The 22,688-nt window shown below is 49.3% G+C and overlaps 1 protein-coding gene across 6 annotated transcripts; it reads right to left on the minus strand.

Moving 5' to 3' along the window:
* Window positions 1-4,046: 4,046 nt before the first annotated feature.
* RDH13 (retinol dehydrogenase 13) lies at window positions 4,047-21,768 on the minus strand. 6 transcript variants are annotated; one of them, XM_044759748.2, is made up of 8 exons: window positions 21,567-21,761; window positions 19,047-19,165; window positions 17,271-17,426; window positions 16,539-16,673; window positions 11,510-11,614; window positions 10,303-10,515; window positions 9,355-9,456; window positions 6,226-7,896 (listed from the first exon to the last, which is right to left on the minus strand). In XM_044759748.2, exons 1-8 carry the CDS (start codon window positions 21,629-21,631, stop codon window positions 7,652-7,654), a joined length of 1,140 nt encoding a protein of 379 aa, XP_044615683.1. In that variant the 5' UTR covers window positions 21,632-21,761; the 3' UTR covers window positions 6,226-7,651. The 6 variants fall into 6 exon arrangements, with proteins under 6 accessions (XP_014712125.1, XP_044615685.1, XP_044615683.1 ...); XM_070498561.1 differs by lacking the exon at window positions 6,226-7,896 and adding an exon at window positions 8,516-8,636 and having other exon boundaries at window positions 21,567-21,758; XM_014856639.3 differs by lacking the exon at window positions 16,539-16,673 and having other exon boundaries at window positions 4,047-7,896; window positions 21,567-21,768.
* Between the last annotated feature and the right edge of the window lie 920 nt (window positions 21,769-22,688).

Genomic DNA, 22,688 nt, shown 5'->3' on the forward strand with positions numbered 1-22,688 from the left:
AGGATATTCTCCTACTTATCCACAGCACAATCATCAAAACCAGGACATTAATACTGCTCCGCACTGTGTTTAGACCTTAAATAGAGACACATAGGCAGTTGCCATAGCCTTCAGCTACCCAGAAAGCCCAAAATATTAAATAAAATCTTCATCCTATTTCACTCATATGTGGAAGATAAACACATGGATAAAGAGAACAGATTAGTGGTTACCAGAGGTGAAGGGGGTTGGGGATGGGCGAAAAGGACGAAGTGGCACATATGTATGGTGATGGATAAAAATTAGACTACTGAGGGTGAGCACAATGAAGTGTATTCAGGAATTGATAAACAACAATGTACACCCAAAATTACACAATGTTATAAACCATTATAATCCCAATAAAATTACTTAAAAAAAATCTTCGTCGTAAGTGAGTGGTCCCAGATTCTGTCCGTGGATCCTGCCCAGCTGCTGTCATAGACTGGTGCCCCCAGGCTAACGCCCTCGAGATCCACTCCCGCACATGTCCCCCAGGGTCACATTAGCCAGGCCCTGCAACTCACCCAACATGAGCTGGGACCTGCCACAGGAGATGAGAGCTGGGGGAGGGGGGTCTTCAGATGAATGAACATCATCTTGTGAGACACCTGATGAAGGGGGTGCTGTCTCTTCTTGCAGGGAAGTCTCAGGGGAATTGGGGGGTTCAAGATTCTCAGGTTTGTCCACACAAATGACCCAATCCCAGATCTCAGATGGGTCCCAAGGCTGCATATTTCATTTCCTTTGAAGCACTGCCACTGTTCCAATAAGACCCCTGCCCAATTTTCTGCAGAGTCCACCCTGCAGCTGCAGGAGATCACGGTCTCCTTTCAATCTGCTGTGGAGGACCTCTGGATCCTGTGGCATATCTTCAACAGGAAATTGGCTGCTCTGAGCCAGTCACCCTCTTTACTGAGGCTTATGTCACCTTCAGAAGCAGACACCATCTTATATGTTTTGTTTCCATAATGATCTGTTGAATTCTAAAGCCACTTAATCTGCCAGCACCTTGCCTTCCACCTGCACGCCATCCCAATTAACCGCAGGTGAAAACAAGTAATCGGGCTGCCACCGTGTGCGGTGATCAGCTCCACCTCATCTGCTGTCAGTTTGCAGTTCCTAATGCTTACAGCCCCGAAAATGGATGCGAATCCATCTGCATCAGTGTTCCTCGACTGACGGCGACTTTTCCCTCCCAGGGGACGTCTGGGAATGTCTGGAGACAAATTTGGTTGTCACATCTGGGAGGAGGGTGCTACTGGCGTCTAGTGGCTGGAGACCAGGGATGCAGCTCCACATCCTAAAATGCACAGGACAGCCCCTCGCAAAGAATTATCGGGCCCTGAATGTTAATAGTGCTGGTGTTGGAAAACTCTGCCTTAAGTCCATCACCTCTTGGTGTTCCCTGGGGAACTTTTGTGGGTCTTAACAGAAGCCCATGACCTGAGACAACACAATCAGACAAACGAAAGACACGTGCTTCTCTCTCCCACTGGACAGAAATCAAAAAAGCCAAGTGGCTCAGATTGGCGCTGGCAGCCATCTCGAGACCCCCTAAAGAGATTGTATCAGTTTCCTTTGGCTGTTGTAACAAATCACCACTAACTCGGTGGCTTAGAACCACATAAATTTATTCTCTCACAGTTCCACAGGCCAGAAGTCCAACATCAAGATGTCGGAGGGCCGTGCAACCTGCGGAGGCCCTAGGGGGAGTCTGCTCCTCGCCTTCTGCAGTTTCGGGGGCTCAGCCATCCCTCGGTTTGAGGCCGCATCATTCCCACTCTGCTCTCCGTCTTCACCTGACTCCTCTGCTCTCTCTCTGTCTCCTCTCTGTCTCTTATAAGGACATTTATGGTTGGATTCAGGGCCCACCCAGATAATCTAGGATGACCTCATCTCGAGATCCTTACACCTGCAAAGAAGCTTTTTCCAAATTAGCTCACATTCACAGCTACCGGGGGCAGGACGTGGACGTACCTTCTACGGGGCCACCATTCAACCCGCTACAGAGTCGCAGCCTTGGGATGAAGTGGACCCTGGTAATGGTCAGTCAGGCGGAAGGAATCTTGACAATGTCACCGAACCCAAAGCCTGCCCTACGTCCGGACTCCTACGTCCATGAAATAGTGTTCCTTCTTGCTTGTGCCTGGGGTGAATATCAGCCCAGCTTACACCCTTCGAGTATTTCCCGTCACCGGCAGCCCACAGCACCCTAACAGAACGCCCGGGCCCCTGGGAGCGGGATGAAGGATTTGACACGGACTTAGGTTCCTTTTCGTGAAGAGCCCATCCCCTAAGGCACCATCCTTTACGTCGATTCCTCTGTCTGCTTGTTACTTTGCCACAATCTCCTCTCTGGGCTTCTGTGGGTTTGGGGGTTTTTTTAAGTGGTTTTTATCATCTTTCATCTCTCTGAAGGGTGTGGGAGGTTTGTGAGCCACCTCAAAGCCCTTGGGGAGGCAGGTAGGGTTGCACTGATTTGCAAGTCAGCGTCTGTGGTCCTTGGGGTTTCTCCATTTTGGAAAGGAAGCGGATGTCAACCACGAGGGTTTGCAGCTAGAATTAGCCCCGAGCCACATTGCACGAGTCTTCAGAACAGACAAGTCGCCGCGTGGCCAGCCCTCGTGGGATGGGCTTCTCTCCTTTCGTTTAGACCCATGACGACCCCAAAAAGAGTGAGCTCCAGAATCTGACTTTGAATTCCAACTCCCCTTCTTGCTGAGACACTCCGAGGCTTCTTAAAGCAGATAGTGGAGAGTTAGTGATGACATCTGCTCGTTTCAGTTGATTCACTCGCAAGTGACACTGGTGACACTGATTCCGCTCAATTTCAGCAGAAAGGGAGTGATGGAAGCATGTAGGGAAGCTCCCAGAGTCAGGAGAACAGCTAAGAAACGAGGTTTTGAAAAGGACAGTGTGTAGGGCAGAACAGTGGCCCCCCAGCGATGTCCACATCCTCATCCCCTGAACCGTTATTTTACGTGGCAAAAGGGGATTGAGGTGGCAGATGGAATCGAAGTTGCAAATCTGCTAACTTTAAAGGAAGATGATCCTGGATTATCTGGTGGCTGAATGGAATCGCAAGGGTCCTTACAAACAGAAGAGAGAGAACTAGAGAGACGGCAGCATGAGGAGGGCTTGATCCGCCATTGCTGCTTGAAGGAAGGGGCCACGAGCCAAAAGATGCCGGCACCTCAAGAAGCTGGAAAAAGCACAGGAACCGATCCTTCCCTGGAGCCTCCGGAGGGAGCACAGCCCTACGACACCTTGACTTTAGCCCAAAGACCCATTTCAGACCTCCAGAACTCTAAGAGAATAAATGTGCATTGTCTAAGCCACGCAGTTTGTGGTCATTTGTCACAGCAGCCGTAGGAAGCTAACACAGATAGGAACAGGCAAACACCCAGGGTGCAGGGGCCAGGAGCCCAGAGACATCTTTGGCCGCCATTTTGTTACCAACATGTTTAGTCTTAGTGTCAGTCTCATCGAGATCTAAAGTCAAGGAGAAGGTCTGACTGGTCTTGCTGAGTCACACTCACATGCCCACTCATCAGACATGGGGGGACAAGGAACCTTGATTGAGAGACGCAGCAAAACTGTAGCTAAGAGGGGAGCAGAAAGAGTCTATGCAGAAGCTTCTAGGTTGGTGAACTTGGGGAGAGTGGCGCACCCAGAGAAGGCATGGAGGCTCCTCACCCCTCCCCACGTACCTTGCTCTGTGCACTTCTTCCATCTGGATGTTGCTGAGTTAGCTGACAGCACCAGTAATGGGGCAAATAAGACATCTCGTGCCTCCTGATTAATGCACCATGAAGGCTAGAGCATTGCTTCCATGACATTCTTACCAAAAATGCAGCAACCGATTTTAATCATGAAGAAATAACAGACAGACCCAAACTGAAGGACATTCTGTAAAATACCTGGCCAGTACTCTTCAGAAGGGTCCAAGTCATGAAAGATAAAGACTGTTCAGTTTAAAGCAGACTAAGGACACGCGGCAACAAATGCAAGCTTGATCCTGGATTGGTTCTTGAGTCAGGAAAAAAAGTTTTTATTTTGCTATAAAGAACATTACTGTTGATAAAATTTGAAAATCTGGAGATTGGATATTAGATACTAGTTTTATTGCTATTATCTTCTTGACGTTGATCATCATATTGTGGTCACGTAAGAGAAGACCACCAGAGCTGGGAAAACTGGAAAGCCACATGTAAAAGAATGAAAATTGACCATTCTTTTTCACCACTCACCAAAATAAACTCAAAATGGATCAAAGACCTAAAGCTGAGACCTGAAACCATAAGGCTTCTAGAAGAAAATGTAGGCAGTACACTCTTTGACATCAGTATTAAAAGAATCTTTTTGGACACCATGTCTTCTCAGACAAGGGAAACAATAGAAAGAATAAACAAATGGGACTTCATCAGACCAAAGAGCTTCTTCAAGGCAAAGGAAAACAGAATTGAAACAAAAAAACAACCCACTAACTGGGAAAAAATATTTGCAAGTAATACATCTGACAAAGGGTTAATATCCATAATATATAAAGAACTCAACAACAAAAGATCAAACAACCTGATCAAAAAATGGGCAGGAGACACGAACAGACATTTCTCCAAAAAAGATATACGAAGGCCAATAGGCACATGAAAAGATGTTTATCATCGCTGATCATCAGGGAAATGCAAATCAAAACTACACTAAGATATCACATGAGAATGACAAAAACAACTAAAACTAATAGTAACAAATGTTGGAGAGGTTGTGGAGAAAAAGGAACCCTCATACACTGCTGGTGGGAATGCAAACTGGTGCAGCCACTATGGAAAACAGCATGGAGATTCCTCAAAAAATTAAAAATAGAAATAGCATACGATCCAGCCATCCCACTACTGGGTATCTATCCAAAGAACCTGAAATCAGCAATTCCACAAGTCCCATGCACCCCTATGTTCGTTTCAGCATTATTTACAATAGCTAAGACGTGGAAGCAACCTAAGTGCCCATCAACTGATGACTAGATAGAGAAGATGTGCTATATATATACAATGGAATACTACTCAGCCATAAAAAAGAACAAAATTGTCCCATTTGCAACAACATGGATGGACCTTGAGGGAATTATGTTAAGTGAAATAAGCCAGATAGAGAAGGACAATCTCTGTATGACTCCACTCATATGAAGAATTTAAACATGTGGACAAAGAGAACAGATTAGTGGCTACCGGGGGAAAGGTGGGGTGGGGGGTGGGCACAAAGGGTGAAGTGGTGCACCTACAACATGACTGACAAACAATAATGTACAACTGAAATTTCACAAGATTGTAACCTATCATTAACTCAATAAAAAATAATTTAAAAAAAAAAAAAAGAGAAGACCACCATCTCCCCCAGGTGAGTCCTATACAGATATTTCGAGAAACAGAGGTTTTGAGGTTGTCCCCAGACTACCCATCTGGTAGGAGTTTTTCAAGCTTGTTTTCCCATGATCCCAGGGTAATACATATGTGAGGGATAAGAATCGGCCACCCCAAAATGTGTCTCTTAGGTATGAGGATTATTTTGGGCTGGTTACTTTTAAAAACTGCAGACACAGGAGAAGCTCTGAAAAGCAGAAGTCACCCTCTGTAAGAGAAATTTACATTTGTGAGGGAAATCTCCATCTGCAAAGGTGTCTCCCTGTCTGTACCAGGAAGAAGGGGGGATGACCTTATCTCTAGAAACTCTCATCAGTGCAGAAGGCAAGGACTTAAACCTGCACAATAACCTCACTCGTGTTTACTGTGCTTTTCTGGTGATCTCCCATAACTGACTCCCCCCACCCCCAACACCCTTTGTCTTTAGCTGAAGGTGGGATTTGAGATGAGAGGCTCCACCGTTTTGGTGAGTTGCTCAGTTTTCCTGAGTGTCTCCCATGTATACAAGCTATAAAGCTTTATTTGATTTTCTCTGGTTATTCTGTCTCATGTCAATTTAATTCATAGCCCAGCCAGAAGGACCCAGAGGGTAGAGGAATTGTCTTCCTCCCCTACGTGTACATACATACATATATGTCTACGTATCTCCCAGTGGAGGAGGGGCTCTCAGGGTGGCCCCACCATGATTCCCGCCTCCTGGTATTCACACTCGTCCATAGTCCCCTCCTTTTGGGGATGGCTAGGTCAGCAACGTGCTTCCAACCAATAGAACACACCTCCACAGTTATCTCAAATATTACATTTCTTTAATTTCAAAATATTTTTATCTTGATCACTGAGCTTTTTGGTGCCCCCTCAATTCCATGCCGGAGCTGAGTGCCAGCCCCATTTCTAACACAGAAGATGCCCAGACTTCAGCGCCTGTTGCCAGGTGAAAGGGGGGAAGGGAACCCTTCACCCCTAAAAAGTCTGGACTTCTGACTAGTTTCTTGCCCCGGTAATATTTAAACTGACGACTTGGTTTCCCAAAAAGAAGAAATACATGAGTTGCTTCTGTTCAGCTCACTGGCACTTCCTCATGCGCATGCACAGAGGAAGAAAATAAAACCTGTGACTCAGCCAGCAGTTTTACTATTACTATTAAAGAGCAAGTTTGAGACTCCACGGTTTAAATTACCACAAGAGTTGGAGGGAAGGGCGTGATCCCAGCATCCTGGGTCCTCAGCAGCAGCAGCTGGTGTGTTTTTCACTCCATGCTTGACTTGGACTCAAGCATGACTTGGAGATAACAAGGCCAGATCTGTGCCAGCTGGTTCTCCGGGGTCTCCCCAGCACCTTGCTAGTCTGGCACACAGAAGACCCACAGTAAACATCCACTGGCACGGAATGCGCAGCTGCCGTTCACCAAGCCAGGGAATAACACATTCACTGCCATCCTATGAGGTAGTCAAGTCACGCTGCACATTTTCCAGTTGGAGAAATCAAGGCTCAGAGAGGAGACTGGAGGTGTACAAGATCCCACAGGGAGCCGTGAACTCCATGGCATCTGTCAGGCAACTTGCCTACTGGCCATACAGTCCCCCACCACGGCCACCATTGGCTTTCCTGACATGGCCCACAGCAGAGGGGGCTGACCCCTCCCTCGGCAGCACCCAGTTTAGATTCCCAAGGGAACGATCTGCTGGCCCGGCTCACCTGTTGGCAGCAGGGCACACTGCACCAGCCAGTCCCTGGGCAGGTGCCCAACTGCAGTCCAATCCACTGTGGCCAGAAAAGGGAGAGAAAGAGACAGAAAGAGGGGGCCAATACTGCCACCTAGAGGGTGCTGCAGGTGTGACAGCCAGTTTTTCTTGGACTTGAGGCTCATGCGTTGCCAATACTGCCACCTAGAGGATAGTGTGAGCATGGCAGTCAGCATTTCTTGGCCAATACCGCCACCTAGAGGATGGTGTGGGCATGACAGTCAGCATTTCTTGGCCAATACCGCCACCCAGAGGGGGATGTGGGCATGACAGCCAGATTCTTTGATCTTGAGGCTCATACAGTGCCAATACTGCCACCTAGAGGGTGATGTGGGCATGGCAGCCAGCAAATCCTTGGCCAATACCACCACCGAGAGGGTGATGTGGGCATGGCAGCCAGCTTTGGTTGGTCTTGCTGTTCCATCCTGATGACTCCCTCTCCCTGGGGGCTTTCAAGCCTGATCCCAGAGGTTATTTAGGGAGGGGCTGTCCCTTCACAGAGGACCCATGGGACATCTCCAAGCCCACCAGGTGAGCACTTTCAGCCCAAAGCCTCCGGGCTACCTCCTCATCCTCAGCCTCAGGGGCTGGAGCCTTCTCTTTGAGTCCATCAAAGTACTTTCCAGAAACGCCCTCCAATTCTTCCGCAACGGCCAGGTAGGTGCTGGGCTGGGCTGCCAGCTGGGGGCTCTTCACCAGCAGCCAGAAGATGGGCCCTGCAAACAGCCCACAGAGGATTCAGTCTACACACATTCAGAGAGGACACAAAAAGGCCTACTCCACCCCAGGGGTCTCAGGGTCCACTGAGGTCAGAAGTGAGCCTGGAGTCCCACAGAGCCCACACCCAGGCCTGTGCCCCTGTGGTTCCCTCCACCAAGAGGTCCCTTCCCTGGTACTGCCCAGTTGAACCCTTCCAGATGCAGGAACCACCCTCCCCCCCAAAAAAAGCTCCCTCCTCCAGGAAGCCTCTTGGCTTTTCCTAGGCAAATGGAAGCTCTCCCTCCTCTGTCAGCCCCAAGTCCTCACCCTAGCCCATCTTTCTTTAAAATAACTTTTATTTATTAAATGTCTGTGGCACCAGCCTCAGCTTAAGATCCTTGATACCCAGCACCCACCCACTAAATGTTTTTTATGGTTACAAATACTAGTTATAAAGTTCTAATTATTTATTCAGCCTAAATCTGCACCAGGCACTGTGCTGTCCCTTTTAAGGACATCTAATCCTCCCAAAGAATGTGATACAAGATACTGTTCTGGCACTCACTTTGCATATGAGGAAACTGAGGCTCAAAGAGGTGAAGTCACTCCCCTGGGTGGCACAGTTAGTTCTGGGTGAAGCCGGAGTTCCCCTGAACACAGCTGGACTCCAGGAGTCAGCTCCATGGGAGCTCCCCTGAGACATGGTTTTCTCATCAGTCAAATGGGCTCTGGCCTGTTTCCTGGGGTCATTCTGAGGCTGCAGGCCAGATCAACAATGACACAGAAAAGTGACTTGTTCTCAGTACCAAGGAAGATACGGGGAGGGGGCAGAAGGAAAGCCCCTGAGACAGTCTCTGGGTGTGATGTTAATTTTATGTGTCAACTTGACTAGGCTAAGGGATTTCCAGAAAGCTGGTAAAACCTTATGCCTGGGTGTGTGTGTGAGGGTGTGATCAGAAGAGATTAGCATTTGAATAGATAGACTGAGTAAAGAAAATTTGCCCTCCCCACTGTGGGTGGGCATCGTGCAATCAGTTGAGGGCCAGAACAGAACAAAAAGGTGGAGGAAGGGCGAATTCACTCTCTCTCCACTTGAGCTGGGATGTCCACCTCCTCCAGCCCTCAGACACTGGAGCCCGTGGCCTTCGACTCAGACCTGGAACTTACACCATGGGCTCCCTGGGTCTCAGGCCTTGAGGTTTGGACAGGAACTACACCACCAATATGCCTGGGCCTCCACCTTGTAGATGGCGGATCAGGGGACTTCCCAGCCCCCATAAATGTGTGAGCCAATCCCTCCTAATCTAAATATCTATATCTGTATCTATAGATACCTATGGCTAGATCTAGATATAAATGTATCCTATTCGTTCTGTTTCTTTGGAGAACCCTGACTAACACACTGAGGAAGGGTCCTGGGCCCCAAACTGGGAGGCCAGGGGTTCAGCTAAGGGACCCCAGGCTGGGAGACTTACCGAGCATGAAACTGGAGAAGGCAGAGCTGTGCAGGCCTGTGTGTCTGCCCAGCTCCGTCCTGGCTACACCGGGGTGCAGAGCATTGACGGTCACCCCCGTACCTGAGAGAGAAGGGAAGATGGGGTGGAGGGGCAGGCGCCAGGTTCATTCCTTACCCAGAAGGCTGATGCTGCCCACCCTAAGCTCTGGGGCTCCCCCGTACCGTGCTGTTTCCTACCCCTGAATCCACATCACCCTCTTGCTCTGAAACCTCCATGTCAAGTGGTTTCATCTTGCAGGGCAGCTCCGTCACATGGCTGCCCAGAGCAGAGCCTCTCAAACCAGAGTGTGTAGGAAAAGCCCCTGGAGGGCTTGAGAAACCCAGGCCACTGGGCTCCCCCCAGCAAGTCTGAAGCAGTGGGTTGGGTGGGGTCCGAGATGCTGCAGTTATGACAAGCTCCTACGTGTGCTGACACTGCTGGTCCACAGACCCTCTTTGAGAAGCAAGGGTGAAGGCTAGACTTTTCAACTTTGCCTCTATGGACCCTGAGGTCAGACCATTCTTTATCTTGTGCTTTATAGGATGTTGAGCAGCATCCCTGGCTTCTGCCCACTAGATGCCAGTAGCAACACCCACCCTGTCCCCACTCCCCAAAGTGACAGCCAAAAATGCCTGCAGGTATCGCCAAATGTCCACTAGCCTACAGCACCAAAGGCTCAGATGCCTGTCCAGGATAAGCAGAGAAGAATGTCATGATTGATTAGTGATGTCTGCTAATGCCATAATTGATTAGTGATGTCTGCCTCAGGCACCAGGAGGAAGCATGGTGGTATGTGTGTCATACATTTGCCTACTCCGTCCTGGAGCCAATGTTTGACCTCCCATCAGCCCAGGGTCACATCAGGACTGTTCCAGGTTCAGACATAAAGGAATAGGGGGGCCAGCGAGGCTCACCACACACACACACCTTGCAGCCGCCGACTCAGCTCCTTGGTGAAGAGGACGATGGCCAGCTTACTCTGGCAGTAGGCTGCTTTGGTGTCATACTTCCTCTTCTCCCAGTTCAAGTCATCAAAGTCTATGTGCCCAGCAACATGGGCCAAGGATGAGAGGTTGATGATCCGCGAGGGGGCCGAGGCTTTCAGCTTGTCCAGCAGTAAGTTAGTCAAAAGAAAGTGACCTGGGTGAAGGATGACAAAAAAATAACTTTTACTGAACTCTTACCACATGCATAGGACCATACTGAGAACATTAGCTTATTTCACCCTCCCAATAACCCACGGTTCTCAACCGGAAGCAACTTTGCCCCCCAAGGGAACATTTGGTGATATCTGGAGACAATTTGGTCATCACAGCTGCAGAGAGAAGAGGGAAAGCGACTGCCATCTGGTGGGTGGAGGCCAGGAATGCTGTTCAACATCCTACCATGCACAGGACAGTCCCCACAACAAAGAATGATGGACCCCAAATGACAAGCACTGCTACAACCCTATGAGGTCAGCAGGGGAAGAGACTGCCTTCTGTCCCCCAAAACCCTTTCTCCATTGCTCCTTCAGTAATAGAATTTTTGGCTGTGCACAGAGTGCCCAGTGGAAGACTACATTTCCCAGCTACATCAGGTCATGTGACTGAGTCCCACCAACAGGATGTGAATGAGAGTAATGTGTGCTATGGGTTGAATTGTGTCCCCCCCGACCCCTCAAAAAATATGTTGAAGTCCTACCCTCCAGGACCTCAGAATGTGACCTTATTTGGAGACAGCATCTTTACAGAGGTGACCAAGTTTAATGAAGTGATTAGAGAGGACCCTAATCCAATATGACAGGTGCCCACCCAACGCCCATTTCCCCCTCGCCCTTCCTGACAGAACTCCAGTTGCTTCAGGGTGACAACAGATAGACTGACAGAGGGAATGAAGGACAGATTGAGACTGAGGGACAGACTGACAAAGGGACAACAGGCCAAGAGACTGATGGAGGATCTGAAGGGCTGACTGGGCATCTAGTGATGAAGGGGCAGCTCCCTGACCCACCAGGTGACCCCACGAGTGGCCGCCCAGCCACCCTGGGAAGTGAAGGAGGCTTCCCTCGCAGAGCCTGTGTCCGGCCCCCCGCAGACCCCACTCACCCCCCAGGCCAACACCAACGCCACACAGCCCTCAGCCGCAGCCTCACCCAGGTAGTTGACCCCAAACTGCATCTCGAAGCCGTCCTCAGTGGTCCAGTGGGGGCAGCGCATCACAGCTGCATTGTTGACCAGGACATGCACCTGCTCCTCCTCTGGAAGACAGGGGTGAGGGCAAACGCATCAGCTCCGTGCCTGCCATCGGGGCACAGAGCCCCCTGCGCTGGGCTGAAGAGTGTCCCCTAAACATCTGTGACGGTGAATGTGACGTCTTTTTGGAAAGGGAGTCTTTGCAGAAGTAATCAAGTTAAGATGAGGCCACAGGGTGGGCCCTAATCCAACGTGGCCAGTGTCCTTATAAGAAGGGGAAACGTGGACACAGACATGCACACAGGAGAAGGTCGTGTGAGGACAGAGGCAGAGAGTGGAGAGATGCAGCTACCGGCCAGGGAACACCAAGGATGGACGGCCACCGCCAGAAGCTGGAGGAGGCGGGAAGGTTCTACCCAGAGTCTCGGAGAGAATGTAGCCCTGCCAGCACCTTGATCTTGGACTTCTGGCCTCCAGAACTGAGAGAACATATTTTCGTTGTTTTAAGCCACGCAGTTTGCAGTGCTTTGTTACGACAGCCACAGGAGACGAATACACCTCCACCTTAGCCTGTGACATCTTTTCTAAGAAGAGAAAGAAGCCATGTCTGCTGCAAGGAGCCTCTGGGCCTCAAACTGGGGGGTCCCTGGGGGGGCTGGGGTTCTGCAGGCAGACAGTCCTGCGTCTGACTCCCAACCCGACTTCACTTGCACGAGGAACTGTCCACATCAGAACCTCAGTTTCCTCATGTGTAAAATGGGATGAGTAACAGCGCCTGCCTCCCTGGGTCAGTTTGCTGGGGCTGCTGTGACAACGACCACAGGCTGGACGGCTTCAACAGACATGTCTCGTCTCACATTCTCTGGGGTCTGGGGGCTGGAAGTCCAAGATCAAGGTGTCACTGGGTTGCTTCCTTCTGGGGCCATGAGGGAGACTGTCCCAGACCTCTCACCTTGGCTCGTAGATGGGGTCTTCTCCCCGTGTCTCTTCACCTCGTCTTCCCTCTGAACCTGTCTGCCTCTGTGTCCAAATGTCCCCTTTCTATAAGGACAATGGTCATGTTGGATGAGGGCCCACTCTAATCACCTCATTTTAACTTGATTACTTCCTTGAAGACCCTACCTCCAAATAAGGGCCCATTCTGAGGTACTGGAGAGGTTAGGACCCCAACATATCTTTAAGAGGGGGAAACAACAGAAGCCATCAACACGCCCAAAGTGGTTTTCAGGATCAATGGAGATAACAAATTAGTTTATTTGAGGTCAGGGGTGTAACAGCCGTCAGGAACACAAGCTCTGGAGCCTGAGAGATGGGGGTTCAAACCCCAGACTCTACCCCTGGCCAGCTGTATGGCCCTGCCAAGTCACACGACATCTCTGTGACTCAGTTTCCCCCTCTGTAAAAAAGGATCATAATGGAAACTGCTGGGTAGAATGGTGTAATTATTATTCATTAAGCAAGTATTTTCTAAGCACCTCTTATTGGGCACTGGAGATACAGGGTGGACAGGACAGTCAGGGACACTGGGGAGTAGCTGAGAGTCCAGCATATACCAACTACACACATAGGGGAATTCTCCGTGAGAAGAGCCGTGATGGAAGCAAATGGGGGGCCATGATAGAGGATATTGTGGTGCTGCGAGGAAGCCCAGGGTCCTCTCTCAGGGATGACATAGAAGCTGAGACCAGAAGGATGAGATGGGCCAGCCATGTGAGGATCCAGGAAAGTACAGTCCTGGTGGGGGCACAGCACATGCAAAGGGCCTGCTGCTGGAACAAGGCTCCATGCACAGTGCTGAGCACCCAGAAAGCCTGAACTGACTTTTTTGTTTTGTTTTGTTTATCTGGGAATGCCTTTATCTTGCCTCATTGTTTTTAATTGTGGTAAAATATACCTAACATAAAATTCAGCATCTTAAGCATTTTTAAGTTCACTCACGTTTTCATTCCTGGCTGTTGATCTCAGGGAAACATGGGGAAGCCAGTATTTGGCTTGCCAAAAACGTCAGACTTGACTTCATTTCAGCCTCAAAACAACCCCATAAGGTAGAAGGAATTATTATCCCATGTCCCAGAAGAGGAACGTGTGGCTCAGAGAGATGTCGCCTGCCCAGGTGTGCCCAGCTCGGGTCCTTGCTGCCCCCACGGCCCTCTGGGGAGCTGAGTGCTCTGGGCACTGGTCTCCATAGCTGGAAACGGGGATGAGAGGGGCTCATGGGCAGGATCAACTGGGACCCTGTCCATGAAGCATACGGTGCTGTCCCAGGTACACAGAAGGCACTTAATAAATGTTTATCCACTCATCCCCCTTAGACCTAGGGGCTGGCATTACTCCCTCAGTGCTCTATGTGATCTCCACCACAGCACCTCTGACACCCACTCGATGATGGGAATGGCTCCATCTTGATCCCCTTGGACTCAGGGTGGGTGGTCAATATGAATGTATGGATGGATGGATGGATGGATAAATGGATGGATGGATGGATAGATGGATAAATGGATGGATGGATGGATGAATGAAATGGATGGACGGATGGATGGATGGATGGATAAATGGATGGATGGATGGATGGATGGATGGGTGGATGGATGGATGGATGAATGAAATGGATGGACGGATGGATGGATTGATGGACAGATGGATGGATGGATGAATGGATGGATGGAAGGATGGATGGACGGACGGATGGATGAACAAATGGATGGATGAAATGGATGGACGGATGGATGGATGGATCAATGAGTGGATGGACGGATGAATGAATAGATGGATGGCTGGATGGATGAATGGCTGGATGGATGAATGGCTGGATGGATGAATGGATGGAGGGATGAATGAGCACCTGCACCTGCCTCCCCTACCACTCTGTGAGCACCTCTAAAATAGCTTTGACTCATCTCCACGTCCCCAGCTCCCAATCGGGAGGTCTCAGAGACCCCACCAATTTCCCTTTACTGACCTATTAACTGAATACTCGAGTATTTACAGAGTGGGGCATGTCAACGCTAGACAAGAAAGTCTGCCAAGCCCATTCTAGTGTCAGTCCAGAGGACATGAAGCAGAGAGGGTCAGCAAGGATGTTCCCTACAGCCTTTATTTTTTTTTTATTTAATTATTTCCTACAGCCTGATTTATCAGGGAAAATTGGCAATAACCTAAATGCCTAACAGCAGGAGATTTGACAAACAATGGGCCACTTACACCCCAGCATTCACAGCGGCCTTTAAAAATGTGTTCTCAAGTCTATTTAAGGATGTAAGAGAACAGAAAAGTATACAGGTGTGGTCCTAGTTTCGTAAAAAAATATATAACTACACACACACACACACGCACACACGCACACAAGTGTGGTAGGAAAAAGACTGGAAGGAAATCTGTCAAAAGCTTAACAGTGATTCCCCCGTTCACAAAGTATCCATACATCACATCATCACACTGTACACTTTAAACATATTATAATTCTATTTGTTAAATTTTAATAAAGCTAGAGAAAAGAATATGCACATACATTATATAGAGTATATTTGTATGTATAGTCTATGTATAGTATGCCTATGACTGTACAGATCATACACAGTAATTAAGCGAAGACAGCACTATGGGAGAAATCGAGACTTTGAGCCTAGTTCTGCAGATCCAGATCTGTAATCGTGTGTTTGACCTGGAGCTGATCTCTGTAGATATTTCGCTATCAGGATCCACCCGAATTCTCCTTCTTGGGTCATCTTACTCAACCATTACACAGGCTGCGTCCTTCCCCTGCGTCTCCCTGGTGCTTAGCACAGAGTCTCAGGACATATAGGTATCACAGTTGGGTGAATTATCAAAATAACAAAAATAAACAGATATGGGCCCAGTTCGGTGGCCGAGTGGTTAAGTTCATGCACTCCACTTCGGCAGCCCAGGGTTCGCCATTTCAGATCCTGGGAGTGGACCTACACACTGCTCATGAAGCCATGCTGTGATGGCATCCCACATAGGACAACAAGAAGGACTTACAACTAGGATATACAGTGATGTACTGGGGCTTTGGGGAGAAAGAAAAAAAAGAGGAGGATTGGCAACAGATGTTAGCTCAGGGCCAATCTTCTTCACACACACAAAAAAAAATGATATATTCAAAGCCAATCTTCCTGCATATTATTAATTTGTATTGTTAAAATAAAGAATAGTAGCTATCTTTTCAAGATGAAGGCTTCATGACATAGGAAAAGAAGGCTAACAGTGATTCCCTTGGGGTTGGTGTGGCAACAAAGGTGTTCAGCTCTTTCTCCTTTACATTGTTCAGTAGTTTATAGATTTTCCAAAATGAACATGTATGTCTTTGCATCAGGGTAAAAAAAAGACCCGCAATAAATGTTTATTTATTCACTCTTCCTAGCAGCGGCTGCTCTGTCTCCAGGCTGGCTTTCCCGTTTTCATTTAACACCGAGTTGGGTGGAGAGAAGAAGCTGTCGCAGAGATCTGCAAAGAGCCTCCTGCGTGTGAGAAGGAACATGTAGAAGGATGATCACAGCAGCACTGCTTGTAGCAGCGAAAGGCTGGAGGTCAGCGAACTGCCATTCAGAAAGGCCTGGCGGGGCCGCGCGTGGAACACCATGTGGCCACAGGAGAGGAACAAGGAAGCCCCACCTGCAACGGCTCCACGAGAGACCAGGGGAGACAAGCACCGGGCAACACAGCAGGCTCCGGTGTGTATAAAACAGCCCAGGGGAGGTGTAGACGCCCACGTGCTTTATAAATGCATAAACCGTCTCCAAACGGACATACAAGAGGTGGCACAGGGACACATCTGAGGAAGGCACCCAGACAGCGAGGGGTGCACGTTTTGCTGTATCCTCGTTTGTACTTTCTGAATGCTTAATCCTGTAAATGTCATTCCCCCCGAAAAATAAATACATGAACAGTTCTGAGAACACCCAGTGGGAAACAAAAAGAGGGAGTCATTAGCCAGGGTGACAGAAGCGCAGAAGAACGCCAGCCTGATACCTGGATTTGCAAAAAGACAGCCCGCAAAGCAAGCGGGAGCTCCGGGCACTCTGCGCCGTGACTCTGGGTCCCCCACTAGTGCACGTCTTGTCACGGCGTGTCCCCACAGGACCGGGCGAGCCCTGGAAGCAGAGCCTGAGTCTGAGTCATCTCTGTGTCCCCAGTATCACCCCAGAGAGAGCAGGAACCCGGGGAAATGGGATGAATCAGGGTCCCACCCCTCTCCTCCACCTTCCTGCACATCTAACCCCATCTGCCTCTGCTTCCTGTAGGATCCAAGCAAACGCAGGGGGAATTAGCTTTCCCACGGAGCAGGAGCCAGCACTGTTTCTGTAAATGACCAGATCGAGACCGTCTGTCTCTACCCAACTCTGCCGTCGTGGGACTAATGCAGCCACAGACAGCCCATAAACCAACGGGCGCGACTGTGTGTGTGCCAATGAAACTTTATTTATCCAAACTGCAATTTGCCTTCCATTTAATGTTCATGTGTCGCAAAATATTATTCTTTTGCTTTTTCTCAGCCATCTAAAAATGTAAAATATGTCAATGTGAAAAACTATAAAAAGGTAAAATCTTCACCCCGGGCTGTACAAGAACAGGGGGTGACCAGACCGGCCCGGGGGCCACAGTCTGCCAACACCCCACTCGAGGACCTGCCTGGTTTAATTTGCTCCTCAAAGCCTGGCCACCCAAGACCTCCCCGAACAACGCCGGCGTCCTCCCTCCTACCTGCAAGGATCTTCGTGGCGAACTCTCGGACAGACCTGAGGGAGGCCAGGTCCAGGTGCCTCGCATTGACATGGTGATTAAGGGTCTCCCCGCGAATTTCCTTTGCTGCCGCCTCACACTTCTCCATGTCTCGACAGGCCAGAATGACATTGCCTCCTGGAAGCCAAGGACAGAAAATAAAATTAAGAAAAGAAAATTCAAGTATGTACACCCAAGACAAATGAAAATTAAAAAGCCGCAGAAAGGCGTGTACACACATGTACACAGCAGCACTGCTCACGCCAGCCAATAGGCGGAAACGACCCAAGTGACCATCAACAGATGAAGGAACAAAGAAAACATGGTCAATCCATACCATGGAATATTACTCAGCCGAGAAAAGGAACGAAGCCCTGATACACACTACATCACAGATGAACCTCAAAGACATGCTGAGTGAAAGAAGCCAGACATAAAAGGACACATAGTGTATGATTCCATTTATACAAAATGTCCAGAAAAGACAAATCCCATATTAGGTAGATTAGTGATTTCCCAGGAACGGTGGGGATGAGGAATTAGGGGGTGATGGCTAAGGGGAGTGACATTTTGTTTCGGGGGTGATGAAAATGTTCTGAAATGGACAGTGGTGATAGTTGTCCAACTCTGTGAATATACTAAAAATCACTGAATTGTACACTTTAAATGGGTGAACTGTGTAATGTGTGAATTAAATCTCAATACAACTGTAGAAAAAAAAATTTTTTTTTAATTAGAAAAATGACAACAGGAATCAAGGGGCAACGATGTTGACCGTGTGGATCTCTGAGGTTTATCCCACCCACAGCTGGACCCTGCTGCCTCTGACACACCCCACTGCCCCCTCACAGAGTCCAGAACAGAACTCATGGGACCCCATGAATCTGTTCATCCTTCTGGTGGCAGCCGGGCCCTCAGGACAGCAATGGGCGTGTCTGTCCAATTTCCCTTCTCACCTCTTCCTGGGAGGAGCACGTGTCCCTCCCTTGGAGAAACTCCATGTGGTCGGGGGTGGGGGATGCCCATCACAACCCCCACCGTCTGACCTCAGGAGTGGACAGGCAGCGCAGGCCTGGTCCATCAAGGACCCACTCCCCTGGCAACCCCAACTCAACAAGCCCAAAGAAAGTTTCCCATCGCCCCTCAGCCTCACCCCTGCCCGGTGCAGCCTTCCCACCCCAGCCAATGGCAGCTCTGGTCTTCCAGGTGTGCAAACCAAAGACCGTGACTCCTCCCATTCTGGTGCCTGACCCCACAGGAAACCCCACTGATTCCAACAGTGAAAGAGACCTGCCTGTGCTGAGGAGAGCATTCTCCGTGGACCTCCCCCATAACCCCAGTCCAACCATGCAAAAATGGCTTACAAACCCAACTGAAGGGCATTCTACAAGATGCCCTGACCAGTAAGCCCAGAAGAACCTGCAGCCAGGTCTTGACCCCTGACCTCTGACCCAGGTCCCGACCCAGCCATTAGGACTGCATCCAAGTGGAGTAGGAAAGAGCGAGGCCAAGGCAAAGAGAAAAACCAAAACCAAAACTGCTGAGCGTCCACGGCCTCCTCAGACGCCCCTAACCCTCCCTTGCCTCTTGCAGGAACATGAGCCTTCTTGGCTTAAGCTGGTGTGAGTTTGGTTTCTGCCACTTGCAACCAGATGACCCAGAGGAGCTTAACATCCCCCAGGAAACCAAACCCTCCCCGGCCAGACCTCGCGCCCCCCAGCCTCGGGCAGAGAAGGCGGGTGCCCACCAGGACGTCACCTCTCTTGGCCAGCTCCAAGGCGGTCTGCTTCCCGATGCCCGTGTTGGCGCCCGTCACAATGACAGTCTTCCCATGAATGGTGGCCTTGCTGGGACAGGCCCCGCCAGCAACATAGTCCCTGGAGGTGAGGAACGGCATAGTCAGTTCTGTCCGTCTGTGCACCCTCGCCCCACGTGCCCCTGATTGTTATGATCTCAGGCAAATGACCCCTCTGAGGTTGTGTTCCTGCAACCAAACGGCAGAAACAACATCTCCTAACTCCACGGGGCCGTTGTCGGGTTACAGGTAAAGGACTGAGCATGGCCTCAGACGGGGGAGCCTCCATGACATGACAATTATTATTTTACAGAGACCCACTGTATTCGTTTCCTGCGGCTGCTGGAACAAGCTGCCACCAGCTCGGTGGGTTAAAACCATACAGATGTAACATCCTACAGTTCTGCAGGTCAGAGTCCCAAATGGGTCTTCCCGAGCTAAAACCAAGGTGTCTGCAGGCCTGTGTTCCTTCTGGGGGCTCCAGGGGAGAAGCCATCCCTGAGCCTTTTCCAGCTTCCAGGGGCCGCCCGCATCCCTTGGCTCACGGTCCCTCCCTCCGTCTTCAAAGTCAGCAACATAGCACCTTCAAGTCTCTGACCCTGATCCCTCTGCCTCCCTCTTCTAAGGACCTTGTTGACATTGGGCCCACCTGGATAACCCAGGATAGTCTCCCTCTCTCAAGGTCCTTAACTCAGTGACATGTGCAAAGTCCGCCTTGTCGGGTAAGGAACATATTCACAGGTTCTGAGCATTAGGAAGTGCACCTTCTTGGGCGGCCATTTTTCTGCCACTAAACCCGTATTCTACAGACGCTGCCCGCCGGAAACAACCAAATGTCACCCAAAGGGGACTGCCCAAATAAACAATGCCATCTCCGCACGCGAGAAGGGCGTACAGAGAGAAGTAGGGCACTGTAGCTGCCAGCCATCCGAGGCCAATTTTTAATTTAAATTAAAAATAAACAGCCACACTTTTTTCACCCAGGGCATTCAGTTATCTTTCATTTTTCCCATGCTGACACTTTATTTTTGTTTTAGCTTTTTCAGAACTGAAAGACAACAGTAGGAATAAAATAAAACAGCAGTTGATGAATTTTATTATAAGGAAGAGTTATTTCTATCTTTGACAGTTTTCAAAAAAAGGTAGTTAAACTCAGCCATAAAAAAAAGACAAAATCATGCCATTTGCGACGACATGGATGGATCTTGAGGGTATTATGCTAAGTGAAATAAGCCAAAGAAAAACAAATACCATGTGATTTCACTCATATGTGGAAGATAAACAAACACGTGAATAAGGAGAACAGATTGGTGGTCACCAGAGGGGGTTGGGGAGGGTGAAAGGGGTAAAGGGGTGCATATGTATGGTGACGGATGGAAACCATACTTGTGGTGGTGAACACGATGCAGTCCATCCAGAAGTTGAAATATAATGATGTACACCTGAATATTCACAATGTTATAAACTAATGTGACCTCAATAAATTTTTTTTAAAAAGTAGTTAATATTTACAAAGCAGGAGTTTAATGAATTATAAATAACAAGGAGCCAGCCAACTAAACAGAAAAGACTGAATCAGATCAGAAGGAACAAGTTCGAAAGGAAGACTCATCACAGAGCAGGTAAATAAAACCAGAGGTAACTATTCAAAGAGATTTACAGTCTATCCTTCATCCCCTTAAAAAAAAACTATTTCAACATTCCAATTACTTTCTGGCCTATCTCCCAGCCAATCAATCTCTTCCCTTGTGTAACTGTAATAAAACTACACATTGCTAATCTTTTTTTCTTAATGGAGGTAAGAACACTTAACATGAGTACACTACCCTCTCAACAAGTTTTTAAGTGTACAATACAATACAACACGGTTAACTGTAGGCACAATATAGTCATACTTTAAGCGTCAACAGCCACATGTGACGCTCTCATGGGCAGCACAAAAACAAAACACTTCCATCATCACAGAGCGTTCTGCTGAACAGCGCTGCTGTAGAATATTTGGTAGCCGGTTTTTTTGCTTTTTTAAGTGAATTAGCCTAGGAAAGACAAGAAAGAACTATGTATAGATCCCATGCAATACGATTTTTTCGTTTACTGAACTGGGCAATTCTATTTGTTTCTCTAATTTCGCGTAAGGAGAGCGTGGACGGCCTACGTTTCCCTTGCACTGGGCCAGCACATGACATATGGGAACTGCTCAAGAGACATTTGCGGAAGGAATGAATTAAACAATGAAAAGTCCGGAAGTAAATAGATCAAAATGTTTACAAGAGCCGGGTCCGCCCCTTCCTCCGGGTGACCTTGGGCCGTGACCTGCCCTCCCGGACCTCGGTTTGCCCCGCATTCTCTGGGAGCACCGCCGGTGGGTGAGCTGGAGGACTCCCGGGTGGGCGAGGAGCTGTTGATCTCCACCCCACCTCCCCTCCCTCGCCGCTGCAGACCGGCCCGCCATCACCGCGCCCGCGGGGCCGGCACATACTCACCTGAGCAGCACGGCGCCACCCGCCACCGTGCCCAGCACGGACAGCGGCAGGAGGTAGCGGTTCATGCCGGGCCGGAGCGCGGGTCCAGCGCGGAGCCGCCCGCAGACCCGTAGACCCGCCGCCCCAAGTCGCTCCAAGGAGCGCGCAGCCCGGGACCCACGTGGGGAAGGGCAAGCCCGGCTGGGACTGGTGACTTCCGGAAAGGGGCGGGGCGGGGTGGGGCATGGGGGCGGGGCTTACAGGGCGGGACCTATAGGAATGGGCCCTGAGCGCTGCTAGAGCTGGGAATGGTAGTTTCAGGCGGCAGGGGCGTGGCTGTGGTCTAGGGGCGGGGATTGGGGCGGGGCCTACGCGCCGTCCGAATGACGTCACACTCGCGCTGCTATAAAGGGCAGTGCAGTTCCGAAATGACATAAAGTTTCGAATCTTGGTGCTACCGATTCCGTACTACGATTGTGTGTATATTTTTCAAGCATATCAGCCTGGTTCCTCATCTGAAAATATATGTTCTTCATAGACTTTATGGGAGAATTTGAGAATTTTGATGTGCAGAAACCAGGACCTACTAGCCTGGGGGTTCCCAAACTCCTGGGTTCCCGAGGGGGGAGGGGCCCACACTATTCCAATATGACCTCATCTTAACTAGTTACATCTGCAACAACCCCATTTCTGAATAAGGTGACGTTTGAGGTACCACAGGCCAGGACGTCAACATATGAGTTTGTGGGGAAAGGGGAGAGAGACAATTCGACCCATCCCATTCATAATATCCAAAAGATGGAAACCACTCAAATGTCACAAGAGGTTTTTGAATCTTGGCTTTGACAATAAAGTTGATGTAATGTTTTGTTTTGTAGACATAGAATGAAATGTGTTCACTTTGGTTATGCCGCTTTTCCAGTTTGGAGCTAGTGATTTTTTTTTTTCTTAGAGAGGTGTTTCTTGTATCTGAGGTGCCCTGAAAACTGTGAGCTCTGTGTGCCCTCCCAGACACAGGGAACACAGCAGCCCTGGGTTCAGGATCTGTGATTGGAGACTCAGCCTGGGAGTAAGAGAAGACTTCCCAGAGGAAGGGAAACCTAAATAGGGTTTTGGAGGATGCTCAGGAGTCCTTCAAGTGGA

Source organism: Equus asinus, chromosome 26, assembly GCF_041296235.1.
Source record: "Equus asinus isolate D_3611 breed Donkey chromosome 26, EquAss-T2T_v2, whole genome shotgun sequence".
NCBI lineage: Eukaryota > Metazoa > Chordata > Mammalia > Perissodactyla > Equidae > Equus > Equus asinus.